The sequence below is a fragment of the Ranitomeya imitator genome, chromosome 5 (genome assembly GCF_032444005.1).
Source record: "Ranitomeya imitator isolate aRanImi1 chromosome 5, aRanImi1.pri, whole genome shotgun sequence".
In the NCBI taxonomy this organism is placed as follows: Eukaryota; Metazoa; Chordata; class Amphibia; order Anura; family Dendrobatidae; genus Ranitomeya; species Ranitomeya imitator.
Window position 1 is genome coordinate 711,055,415 of NC_091286.1, and position 13,937 is coordinate 711,069,351.

General features: G+C 46.5%; 1 protein-coding gene across 1 annotated transcript in view; it reads left to right on the forward strand.

Moving 5' to 3' along the window:
* LOC138638920 (zinc finger protein 665-like) overlaps window positions 1-13,937 on the forward strand; it is a 165,218-nt gene that overhangs the window by 81,069 nt on the left and 70,212 nt on the right. The window contains exon 3 of the mRNA XM_069728670.1: window positions 6,811-6,984. Coding sequence (XP_069584771.1) covers window positions 6,811-6,984 — 174 coding nt within the window. The remainder of the gene's footprint in view (window positions 1-6,810; window positions 6,985-13,937) is intronic.

Genomic DNA, 13,937 nt, shown 5'->3' on the forward strand with positions numbered 1-13,937 from the left:
TCTTTAGGGGTAGTTAGCTCTTAGGCTGTGACGAGATGCCTAGGGAGAGTTAGGAGCACTCCACGGCTACTTCTAGTGTTGTGTTGAGCTTAGGGACTGCGGTCAGTACAGTTACCACTTCCTTCAGAGCTCGTTCCATGTTGCTCCTAGACCACCGTATCATAACACACGGGTACATCAGGAGGTCCGGGAATATGTAGCTGCTTGCAGTGTCTGTGTGCCTTCTAAAACCTCATACTCGGCTGTCTGCGTCTTTCCAACCATTGGCGATTCCAGTAGACCTTGGACTAATTTGTATGTCGATTTTTGTCACTGATCTACCCGCATCGACAGGTAATACTGTAATTTTTGTGTTGGTGAACATGATTCATCTGTGCTAGCGGTGACGGAGCCTCAGACGCTGCGCCCGAGGCTCCGTCACTAAATGACGGTACATTGCTATCACATGCCGATTATGGCATGCTTTAGCGACGCGCCAAATACTTGGGTTTAATGGCAGCATAAACGGACTGTGTTACACCGCAGTAGGTAAGTAGGTTACCTACTTACTAGTGATGAGCGAGTGTACTTGTTGCTCGAGTGACCTCCGAGTATTTATGACTGCTCGGAGATTTAGTTTTCATCACGGCAGCTGAATGATTTGCAGCTACTAGCCTACTTGATTACATGTAGGGATTCCCTAGCAACCAGGCAACCCCCACATGTACTCAGCCTGGCTAGTAGCTGTAAATCATTCAGCTGAGGCGATGAAAACTTAATCTCCGAACACTAACAAATCCTCGGAGACCACCCGAGCAACGAGTACACTCGCTCATCACTACTACTTACCTCTAGCTGAATTCACAGTTAATAATCATTGTTATGAGTCTACTGGTAAGTCCCCGTTTTTTGGGACATACAAGTTTCATCCTCAGTTCAGCTCATTTAATAGGAATCGTTCTTCTGGAATACCCGAAGAGGAACAGTTTTCATCATCAATTATGTCTGTGTGCTAAGGTGTAAGGGATAATTGTGGCTGATCGGAGACGTTTGGTGGGTCCGGACCTTTGTGGGTGTGGGTACCAGCATCTGACGTTCATGCTGCCAGGCTGATCTGGTCTTTTCATGAGGCCCACCCTGATAAATCCAGATGTGATGTTCTGGAGGTCTGTCGGAGATGGGGGTTACTGTCATGGGTTTACCACAACAGAGAGTAACCAGAAGACCGCAGAGTCTGAATTCTCCTACTCCTGCATTGGTTAGAAGCCCTTCACCTTCATATTAAATGGTATACATTTCCCTGGGCAGTGCAGGTGTTAATCTGCTCTGTTGAGAGCTCCTGGAGCTAAGGCTCTCAGCTGTGCACTGTTAGCCACTCCCATCTCCTATATAATCTGGGCTCTGGCTCAGTCTCATTGTCAGAGATAGCTTATGCTGCATGGCTGGAGATGGTTGGTGGTTATCTGAGTTGGTGGTTAGTGGATTTATCTGTAACTGTTGCTAGATTTTGAGTCTGTGATAATTCCCTTTCCTTTCCTACTTTTTTTTAATTCAGATATTTTTATTGATCAATAAGGATAATACATGGAAATTGCATTTCTGTAAACAGTAAACATACGTATTTTTACTTTTTGAGAAACAATTTAACCCCAAACCAAACTCCTCCCCCCCACCCTTTAGAGACCTGACGACAGCTGCCCCAGTTTGCTACATCATACATAGATAAAAAAGAAAAGGAAGATGGCATATTGATAACGCTCCCGAGAGGACAAAAGGCCCAAGAACAGGAACAAGGTCACTTAAATCAAGTTGACTCAAGCCAAGGATTCCACAACCTGTGGAAGAGGTCCATCTTGTTTCTCTTAAAGTAGATACTCTTCTCCAAAGCAATAATATAATCCACTTGCGTCATGAAGTCTCTTCTTTTCCTTTCCTACTTTGGTTAAATCAAATCCTCCACTCCCTGGTGCATCCCTTTGTTATATGTGAATGTACAGTGGGTACGGAAAGTATTCAGACCCCTTTAAATTTTTCACTGAGTAAATTCAAAAAAGTTCATTTTTTTCGCAATAATGTACTCTCTGCACCCTATCTTGACGGAAAAAACAGAAATGTAGACATTTTTGCAAATTTAATACAATAGAAAAACTGAAATATCACATGGTCATAAGTATTCAGACCCTTTGCTCAGACACCTATTTAAGTTACACTCTGTCCATTTCCTTGTGATCCTCCTTGAGATGGTTCTACACCTTCATTAGAGTCCAGCTGTGTTTAAAGGGAACCTGTCACCCCGTTTTTTCAGATTGAGCTATAAATACTGTTAAATAGGGCCTGCGCTGTGCGTTACTATAGTGTATGTAGTGTACCCTGATTCCCCATGTATGCTGAGAAATAACTTACCAAAGTCGCCGTTTTCGCCTGTCAATCAGGCTGGTCTGGTCAGGTGGGCGTGTTCACAGCGCTCTTTTCTTCTCCAGCTTTCCGTTGGTGGCGTAGTGGTGTGCGCATGTCCAAGGTCCGAATTCCCTGCGCCCACGTGAAGACACAGCGCGCGATCTGCGCTGTAATCCCTTGCATCGGTGGGGGCGGCCATCTTCCTGGGGCCGCGCGTGCGCAGTTGGAGTGCTCTGCTGCACGGGGCTTCAGGAAAATGGCCGCGGGATGCCGCGCGTGCGCATTAGAGATCGCGGCGGCCATTTTCCCAAAGCCGAGTTTGCATCTCGGCTTTGGAAAAATGGCCGCCGCGATCTCTAATGCGCACGCGCGGCATCCCGCGGCCATTTTCCTGAAGCCCCGTGCAGCAGAGCACTCCAACTGCGCACGCGCGGCCCCAGGAAGATGGCCGCCCCCACCGATGCAAGGGATTACAGCGCAGATCGCGCGCTGTGTCTTCACGTGGGCGCAGGGAATTCGGACCTTGGACATGCGCACACCACTACGCCACCAACGGAAAGCTGGAGAAGAAAAGAGCGCTGTGAACACGCCCACCTGACCAGACCAGCCTGATTGACAGGCGAAAACGGCGACTTTGGTAAGTTATTTCTCAGCATACATGGGGAATCAGGGTACACTACATACACTATAGTAACGCACAGCGCAGGCCCTATTTAACAGTATTTATAGCTCAATCTGAAAAAACGGGGTGACAGGTTCCCTTTAATAAAACTGATAGGACTTGATTTGGAATGGCGCACACCTGTCTATACTAGACCTCACAGCTCCCAGTGCATGTCAGACCAAATGAGAATCATGAGGTCAAAGGAACTGACCAAGGAGCTCAGAGACAGAATTGTAGCAAGGCACAGATCTGGCCAAGGATACAACAGAATTTCTGCAGTACTCGAGGTTCCTAAGAGCACAGTGGCCTCCATAATCCTTAAATGGAAGACGTTTGGGACCACCAGAAGTCTTCCTAGACCTGGCAGCCCAGCCAAACTGAGCAATCTTGGAAGCAAAGCCTAGGTGAGAGAGGTAAAGAAGAACCCCAAAATCACTGTGGCTGAGCTCCAGAGATGCAGTAGGGAGATAGGAGAAAGCTCCACAAAGTCAACTATCACTGCAGCCTCCACCAGTCAGGCCTTTCTGGCAGAGTGACCCGACGTAAGCTGCTTCTCAGTGCAGGACATATTATGCCAAGTACAGAGCTATCATAGATAAAAACTTCCAGAGTGCTCTGTACCTCAGACTTGGCCGAATGTTCACCTTCCAACAAGACAATGACCCTAAGCACACAGCTAAAATAACAAAGGAGTGGCTTCAGAACAACTCTGTGACCATTCTTGACTGGCCCTGCCCTAAACCCAATTGAGCATCTCTGGAGAGACCAGAAAATGGCGTCCACCAACGTTCACCATCCAACCTGACGGAACTGGAGAGGATCTGCAAGGAAGAATGGCAGAGCATCCCCAAATGCAGGTGTAAAAAACTGGTTGCATCATTCCCAAGAAGACTCATGGCTGTACTAGCTCAACAGGTGCTTCTACTCAATACTGAGCAAATGGTCTGAATACTTATGACCATGTGATATTTCAGTTTTTCTTTTTTTAATTAGCAAAAATTACTACTTTTCTGTTTTTTTTTCAGTCAAGGTGGGGTGCAGAGTGTATATTAATGAGAAGAATATGAACTTTTTTGAATTTACCAAATGGCTGCAATGAAACAATGAGTGAAAAATTTGAAGGGGTCTAAATAATTTCCGTACCCGCTGTATATTTGTAAGTTGGGTATTTTTCATTACCCCGGTTCATATTATCTTGTTAGTCTGGTGTATTATGGTACACTACTACTCCCCTCTTTCATGGATGGAGGAAGGGTACAGACTGAGTTTGGGTTCAGGAGCTAAGGCAAGGTACATAGCTCCAGCATTTTCACCATCTGAAGTAGCCCCGGGAACAGGGTGAGCTAGGGTTCCTCTTGCGTTAGGCACTAGAAAGGAACCCATGGTCCTGGGACAAAGTCCAAATGAAGAAAAAAGGAGAGTGCACTCACCGGTCCTGAAAATACCGATCCTTTATTTAGAAGATGTGCAGGCAACCATAGGGAGAACGTGGACAGAAAGGACGACGGCCGTTTCGCGCTGCCGTGCTTCTACGCATCAGGACCCGTAGAAGCGCGGCAGCGCGAAACGGCCATCATCCTTTCTGTCCACGTTCTCCCTATGGTTGCCTGCACATAAATAAAGGATCGGTATTTTCAGGACCGGTGAGTGCACTCTCGTTTTTTCTTCATTTGGACTTTAATACATAACTGGATTCAGTGCACCCGAGTGTCCGTTGTAGGCAAATATAGCACAGCAGCGGCACATAGCTGTGGGTTTACTGGGATTTTTTGGCAGCAGTGGTGCCGTGTGATTTCTCTCTATTTTTCGTATGGTCCTGGGACACCCGACAAGAGTCATGACGAACTCATTGCAAAACAGCGTGAACTTTATAGACCACAAAATGAGACCTATAGAGAAATGTGCCCCCACTTACAGACACATTACAGAAGTGCCCAAGGTTATGGATTCTTAGAGCAGAGAAGGACAAAACTTATTAAAGGTTTAAGCTTTATTATAAAATGCACAGCGACTATAAGAAAAGGTATAAAAAGAGAAAATAAGGAGAGATACAAATAATCAAAACAGTTATAAAATAAAAAGGAGAATTAACAGAAATACCTAAACTTTTCCGTCTCAGGTTCTTCTGTTTCCTTGAGGTAAGGGAAGGTTTATGGATCACACTTGGCTCAGGTGACCCCAACATGTGGATATCTTTCCATTCTTAAGCTATATTTTTATATGCCTGGTCCTGGGCTCAAGTTTCCAGGATAGCCAAGATTGTAACCTTGACATCAGTGGTCTGTAACTGCAGCGAGGGCTAATAAGGAGGCGAGTACATTGCATATTACCCAGCTTGTTTTCTTCAACCCCACTTCGTACCTAGATTTCTGGCTACAAAGGAATATCTGCCCAACCTTTGAAGCTCCACTCTCTAGGCCGAGGTGTCAGGAATGACGTTGTTAGATCCCCTCTCACTCCAGAGTTCCTGTTCGCCTCCTAACCTGTAATAAGAGTTCACAGATGTTATGGCGCTGTTCTGCAGACTTATGCTAATGTTCCTAATTTTATAATTTCCCTTAAACCCCTCTACTGACTACTGATTTTCTTTGATTTTGTCCCTGTGGCTTTCTCCCACCTCTGTGAAGATCCCTGTGCCAAATCCCTCAACCGACCACTATCTGCTCCAAGGACACAAGGGGCATTCATTGCTATATAGGGATGAAAGTCTGAAAATCAAAATATTCCCTGTGGCCTACCAAGCAGTGACTAGTGCCAAGACGGCCATGGAGGCCTCACTAAGAATTGCTGAATTCCATGTACAGTTGTAGCACTGGCTGCATATTAGACCTTACTTCAGGCTTCTCTACATGTCGGACCTAGTGCATATTGTTCGGCTCCGGTTGCCATCGCAGCTCTTTGGTACCTAATGATCATGGTTGTATTTTGCCTCTTGCCTCTCTAACTATCTGGCAGAACTGGCATCTCTGGACCTTATCTGCAAGGAGCTGAGCGACCTCAGTAGTTTCTTATGTGTTTTTATATAATAATTCCATTCTTTTTACTATTTATTTAAACCTTTTTGATATCCCTGAATTACTTCCGTGAATCCATCCCCTATCCGGAGTGCTCAACCGCAGACTCCAACTCCACCACAAGTAACAAAGTAATGTCTCCTGCTAACTCCTTCATGTAATTCATGCAGACAAGGATAATGTGTTCCTCCCATACAGTCCTGATATAAATATCATATAGTTCTGACCTTCCGGGCCCTCAAGAAGGTCTGTACATCTAATGTTCAGCCGTGTACATTGATCTTACAAATCGGAAGAGACGAACCTGGAGAAGATGTTTTGGGAAACGACCCCTATTATTAGTATAGGTAACAGGACGTCTTTCAGAGGGTTTCCCGTTATTCTCTGAGAAGTTACCAGGTTTTGTTCCCGTTCTTCCTCGGCTTCTATATCCAAGTTGGATTCCATAGAAGAGTCTCCTGTATCACTGTCTCCTGTATCTTTCTATCTTCACCCCTCATGGCTGTATCCAGCACACTGCTGACAGAGCGGCCCAGACAGCACCACCACCAACCACTGGCAGCAGCTTTGTGTTGACTCTCGATCTCCAACTACCAAGGTCCTCGGACCTCCCAAACAGCAGGGAGTAATCCAGGTAGTCAGTGCCACATGCGCTCTCCTGCTGAGATGGACGGGCAGCTGCAGAGACGACACATAAAATGTCATGTTCTTATGTTTCCTTATGTGTAATATTCATCAGCATCTCTCCATATACAGGATTACACCATAGAGAAGACATCAGGTGACTGTGTGACTCCCATCATCCATCTCCATGTATCCGGAAGAGGGAGCAGGAGTGAGAGCCCCATCACAGAAGCCCCACACTCCCCGATGGCTGAGAAGAAGATCCTAGATCTCACCAACGAGATCACAGAGCTGCTGACTGGAGAGGTGACTGCTGGGAAATGCTACAGTATACACTGGAGGATTCTGGGTGATGAGAGGTGACTGCTGGGTGATTATACAGTGTACACTGGAGGATTCTGGGTGATGAGAGGAGACTGCTGGGAGATTATACAGTAAACACTGGAGGATTGTGGGTGATGAGAGGAGACTGCTGGGAGATTATACAGTATACACTGGAGGATTCTGGGTGACGAGAGGAGACTGTTGGGAGATTATACAGTATACACTGGAGGATTCTGGGTGATGAGAGGAGACTGCTGGGATATTATACAGTATACACTGGAGGATTCTGGGTGACGAGAGGAGACTGTTGGGAGATTATACAGTATACACTGGAGGATTCTGGGTGATGAGAGGAGACTGCTGGGATATTATACAGTATACACAGGAGGATTCTGGGTGACGAGAGGAGACTGTTGGGAGCTTATACAGTATACACTGGAGGATTCTGGGTGATGAGAGGAGACTGCTGGGAGATTATACAGTATACACTGGAGGATTCTGGGTGATGAGAGGAGACTGCTGGGAGATTATACAGTATACACTGGAGGATTCTGGGTGATGAGGAGACTGCTGGGAGATTATACAGTATACACTGGAGGATTCTGGGTGAGAGGAGACTGCTGGGAGATTATACAGTATACACTGGAGGATTGTGGGTGATGAGAGGAGACTGCTGGGAAATGCTACAGTATACACTGGAGGATTCTGGGTGATGAAAGGAGACTGCTGGGAGATTATACAGTATACACTGGAGGATTCTGGGTGGTGAGAGGAGACTGCTGGGAGATTATACAGTGTACACTGGAGGATTCTGGGTGGTGAGAGGTGACTGCTGGGAGATTATACAGTGTACACTGGAGGATTCTGGGTGGTGAGAGGTGACTGCGGGGAGATTATACAGTATACAGTGGAGGATTCTGGGTGATGAGAGGAGACTGCTGGGAGATTATACAGTATACACTGGAGGATTCTGGGTGGTGAGAGGAGACTGCTGGGAGATTATACAGTATACACTGGAGGATTCTGGGTGGTGAGAGGAGACTGCTGGGAGATTATACAGTATACACTGGAGGATTCTGGGTGATGAGAGGAGACTGCTGGGAGATTATACAGTGTACACTGGAGGATTCTGGGTGGTAAAAGGAGACTGCTGGGAGATTATACAGTATACACTGGAGGATTCTGGGTGGTGAGAGGAGACTGCTGGGAGATTATACAGTATACACTGGAGGATTCTGGGTGATGAGAGGAGACTGCTGGGAGATTATACAGTATACACTGGAGGATTCTGGGTGGTGAGAGGAGACTGCTGGGAGATTATACAGTGTACACTGGAGGATTCTGGGTGATGAGAGGAGACTGCTGGGAGATTATACAGTGTACACTGGAGGATTCTGGGTGGTAAAAGGATACTGCTGGGAGATTATACAGTATACACTGGAGGATTCTGGGTGATGTGAGGAGACTGCTGGGAGATTATACAGTGTACACTGGAGGATTCTGGGTGATGTGAGGAGACTGCTGGGAGATTATACAGTGTACACTGGAGGATTCTGGGTGATAAAAGGATACTGCTGGGAGATTATACAATATACACTGGAGGATTCTGGGCGGTGAGAGGAGACTGCTGGGAGATTATACAATATACACTGGAGGATTCTGGGTGGTGATATTATACAGTTAGGTCCAGAATTATTTGGACGGTGACACAAGTTTTGGCATTTTAGCTTTTTACATGTTGGAGATCCAGTTATATGATCCGTGTGGGATCTCGGTGCCGATTCTCAGCTTTAACCCTTTCTTACATCAGACGTAATGATCCGTCCCGGTGTTCTGGGCTTTATTGACCCGGGACGGATTATTACGTCTACGTGATCGTGCGTGCACAGAGGCTGCGGGCGACCACCACCGGGTGTTGGCTGATTCTGACAGCGGACACCCAGCACTAATTCCCAGGATCTGTCACGCACCGCTCCCGGCACTTTAACTCCCTAAATGCTGCGACAGAACGCTGGAGCTGGCAGAGGGATGACCGCCCCTTTGGATCAGAGACCCTGCGGCATGACGTTGCTATGGTGACCCGATGTCGTCATGATGGCGTCCTGGTCACCAGAGCTAGGAAAGTTACTAACTCATGGACAGAGCACGATCAGCAGCTTTCTCTCTCAGCGCAGAGCTGACAGTTTGCACAGTACAGGTATGCTGCTGCATCCCCATGATGTACAAGCGATCAGCCTGCAAAAAATGATTGTCCCATAGGGGGACAAAGTAAAAAAAAAAAAAAAAAAAAAAAAAAAAGTATTTTTTTTTTAAATACCGGTAATTTAAACATACATATATTAAAAAAACATCAGGAGATAACGTATCCAAAAATAAATATTTATCTGAAAAAAAAACAAAAACAAGGTACACATATTTGGTATCACTGCGCCCTGAACGACCCAACCTATAAAAGTGTCCAAGAAAAAGAAAAAGAGCACCTCCGCACAGCTGCAACAACTTATACCGCCATGTCAGATAGCCAGGTAATGCTAGGGGTTCCTTTCAACAACCTCGGTGGTGCAGTATCCAAGATAGCAAGACGATAAATATCCAAATGCAGGAGAAGAGAGAGGAACGCACTCACCGATCAGGTAAGATCCAATTCTTTATTCAAGCGTGGACAAACGTGGACAACGGCCGTTTCGCGCTGACGAGCGCCTCTACGGGTCCTGGTAGACCCGTAGAAGCGCTCGTCAGCGCGAAACGGCCGTCGTCCGTCATCCTCCACTCCCCTCCCTGCTAAGTTTGTCCATGCTTGAATAAAGAATTGGATCTTACCTGATCGGTGAGTGCGTTCCTCTCTCTTCTCCTATAAAAGTGTCACACTAGTTAACCCCTTTAGTGAACAACATAAAAAAAAATAAAAAAGGCAAATAACCATCATCGGAAAAATACAAGTTATAGCTCTCTGAGTAAAGCGATGTAAAATTTTTTTTTCTATAAAATACCGTATATACTCAAGTATAAGCCGAGTTTTTCATCACGTTTTCTTGTGCTGGAGAAGCCCCTCTCTGCTAATACTCGAGTCAGGGTCCCAGAAGACGGAGGGGGAGCTGCAGCGGCGGAGCAGCGGGTTGCAGGAGCCGGCTGCTGCGGCTAAAGCCTGCACTGGTGGTGCATATTAATTTCTCTTTAATAGCGGGCACAGTAGTCGCTGCCGCCGGCTTCCTACAGCGGCCGAGTGATCACGTGTGCCCGTTAACTAAAGGGAATCTGTCACCCCAAAAATCGTATATGAGCTGCGGCCACCGGCATCAGGGGCTTATCTCCAGCATTCTGTAATGCATTCTGTAATGCTGTAGATAAGCCTCCGATGTATCCTGCAAGATGAGAAATAATGGTTACATTATACGCACCCAGGGGCGGTCTGGTCCGGTTTGGGCGCCTCCTATTTTCTTTCGATGACGTCCTCCTCTTTGTCTTCTTGCCACGGCTCCGGCGCAGGCGTACTATGTCTGTCCTGTTGAGGACTGCAGTGCGCAGGCGCCGGGCCTCTCTGACCTTTCCCAAGATTCCCAGCCCCGCAGTGTGAATAAATCAGAAGAAACTGTGGGGCGGGCTCCCAGGCCACGCGTACACGCAGGCGCGAGAATGAAGACATCAAGGGATGTCAGTGGAAGGACAGCGCTAACTGCGCATGCCCGAGAAAGCAAATTACAGCGGAGGCGCTGGGGACTTAACTGAACGCTGAGGAGGCGGCGCCCAGAGGAAAGGAGGAAATGACTGATGGCTGGGAGGCGTTTGTGTCCTGGGAGGAAAGACCTGCCCTCCTGACAAACTATGTATGGAGGGCAAATTATAAAAACGATTCTTTCAGTGGTGGAAGGGACCCCAAATAAAAGCGCCACCTTGGCAGAATGCAGCATTAGTGCTGCATAAGGTGGCTCTTTTAGTTATAAACGCCTGGGGGGGGGGGGGTGACCGGTTCCTTTTAAGGCTACTTTCACGCTAGCGTCGGCCCGACGTACCGACGCAAACTGTGTAAAAAAAAAAAAAAGAACAACGTGGGCAGCGGATGCAGTTTTACAACACATCCGCTGCCCCATTGTAAGGTCCGGGGAGGAGGGGACGGAGTTCCGGACGCGCATGTTCGGTCGGAAATGGCGGACTCAACGCACCAAAAAACGTTACATGTAACTTTTTTTGTGCCGACGGTCCGCCAAAACACGACGCATCCGTCGCACGACGGATGCGACTTGTGGCGATACGTCGCAATGCGTCGCTAATGAAAGTCTATAGAGAAAAAACGCATCCTGCGGGCAACTTTGCAGGATGCGTTTTTACTCCAAAACGACACATTGCGACGTACGTAAAAAAAACAAAACAAACGCTAGTGTGAAAGTAGCCTAAGGGTGTGTGTCTCCAGAAGCACGGACTGGGCATAATGTACTGGTCACTACAACGTACTGGTCACTACAGCGTACTGGTCACTACAATGTACTGGTCACTACAACGTACTGGTCACTACAGCGTACTGGTCACTACAGCGTACTGGTCACTACAGCGTACTGGTCACTACAGCGTACTGGTCACTACAGCGTACTGGTCACTACAACGTACTGGTCACTACAGCGTACTGGTCACTACAACGTACTGGTCACTACAGCGTACTGGTCACTACAATGTACTGGTCACTACAATGTACTGGTCACTACAACGTACTGGTCACTACAGCGTACTGGTCACTACAGCGTACTGGTCACTACAGCGTACTGGTCACTACAACGTACTGGTCACTACAACGTACTGGTCACTACAACGTACTGGTCACTACAATGTACTGGTCACTACAACGTACTGGTCACTACAACGTACTGGTCACTACAACGTACTGGTCACTACAACGTACTGGTCACTACAACGTACTGGTCACTACAACGTACTGGTCACTACAATGTACTGGTCACTACAGCGTACTGGTCACTACAGCGTACTGGTCACTACAGCGTACTGGTCACTACAACGTACTGGTCACTACAACGTACTGGTCACTACAACGTACTGGTCACTACAGCGTACTGGTCACTACAACGTACTGGTCACTACAACGTACTGGTCACTACAATGTACTGGTCACTACAATGTACTGGTCACTACAACGTACTGGTCACTACAACGTACTGGTCACTACAAAGTACTGGTCACTACAAAGTACTGGTCACTACAACGTACAGGTCACTACAACGTACTGGTCACTACAACGTACTGGTCACTACAACGTACTGGTCACTACAATGTACTGGTCACTACAACGTACTGGTCACTACAACGTACTGGTCACTACAACGTACTGGTCACTACAACGTACTGGTCACTACAACGTACTGGTCACTACAACGTACTGGTCACTACAACGTACTGGTCACTACAACGTACTGGTCACTACAACGTACTGGTCACTACAACGTACTGGTCACTACAACGTACTGGTCACTACTACGTACTGGTCACTACAACGTACTGGTCACTACAACGTACTGGTCACTACTACGTACTGGTCACTACAACGGCAGTTTGCAATTTTCACTCGGCAACATCCACTGCTGCTTGTTTCTGGAAAACACCCATGGAGACAAAATCGTCACTACACCTGTAGATAAATTCCCCAGGGGGTATAATTTCCCAAATGGGGTCACTTGAGGGGGATTTTGCTCTTCTATCCATTAGGGGCTCTGTATATGTAGTCCGCAAACTGTTCTAGGAAAATCTGCACTCCAGGAGGCAAATAGCGCTCTGTTCCTCCTGAGTCTCTCCATATAGCTATGTAGTACTGTACGGCCACATATGGGTTGTTCTCACCTTCAGTAGAAATTGTGGGACAAATTTTGGTGCCATTTTTACCCACTTCTTGTGTGAAAAGATAAAATCTGGGGCTAAAACCAAATTTTGGTGGTAAAAATGTAGTTATTTTTTCTTCACTGCCCAATGGTATAAAGTTCTGTGACACCTGTGGTGTCAATATGATCACTGCCCCCCTAGATGAATTCAATGAGAGGTGCAGTGTGTAAATTGGGGTCCCTTATGGGGGGTCCTGCTGTTCTGGGCTCTACCAGTGTGACATGGCCACCTCAAACCAGTGCAGCAAAATCTGAGCTCCAATATGGCGCCTTTTTCCTTCTGAGCTTTGCACTCTGCCTCAAAAGTAGTATTCCCCCCACATATGGGGTATCGGGTACTCAGGGGAAATTGGACAACAAATTCTATGGTACAATTTCTCCTGCTACCTTGATGAAAATGGAAAATTTGGGGCAAAAATAACATTTTTGAGAGGAAATGTGATTTTATTATTTTCACGGCTCAACGTTTTAAACTTCTGTGAGGCACCTGTGGGTCCAAGGTGCTCACTACAAATCTAGATACATTCCTCGAGGGTTCTAGTTTCCAATATGGGGTCACTTGTGGGGGGTTTCCACTGTTTAGGCACATCAGGGGCTCTCCAAACAGGACATGGCGTCTGCGAATGATTCCAGGAAATTTTGCACTAAAAAAGCGCTCCTTCACCTCCGACCCCTGCCGTGTTCCCAAACAGTGGTTTTCTCCCTCATATGGGGTATCGGCATGCTGAGGAGAAATTACACAAATTTTGGGGTTCATTTTTTCCTGTTTCTCTTGTGAAAAATTCAAAAATAAAGTAAATTTTTGGTGAAAAAAGATAAATGTTAATTTTTTTCCACGTTCAAAAAATTCCTGTGAAGCACTTGAAGGGTTAAGAAACTGGTTGAATGTGGTTTTGAGCACCTTGAGGGGTGCAGTTTTTAGAAAGGTGCCACTTCTGGGTATTTACTGCCATATAGACCCCACAAAGTGACTTCAAATGTGAGGTGGTCCCTAAATATATATATATATATATATATATATATATATATATATATATATATATATATATATAAATA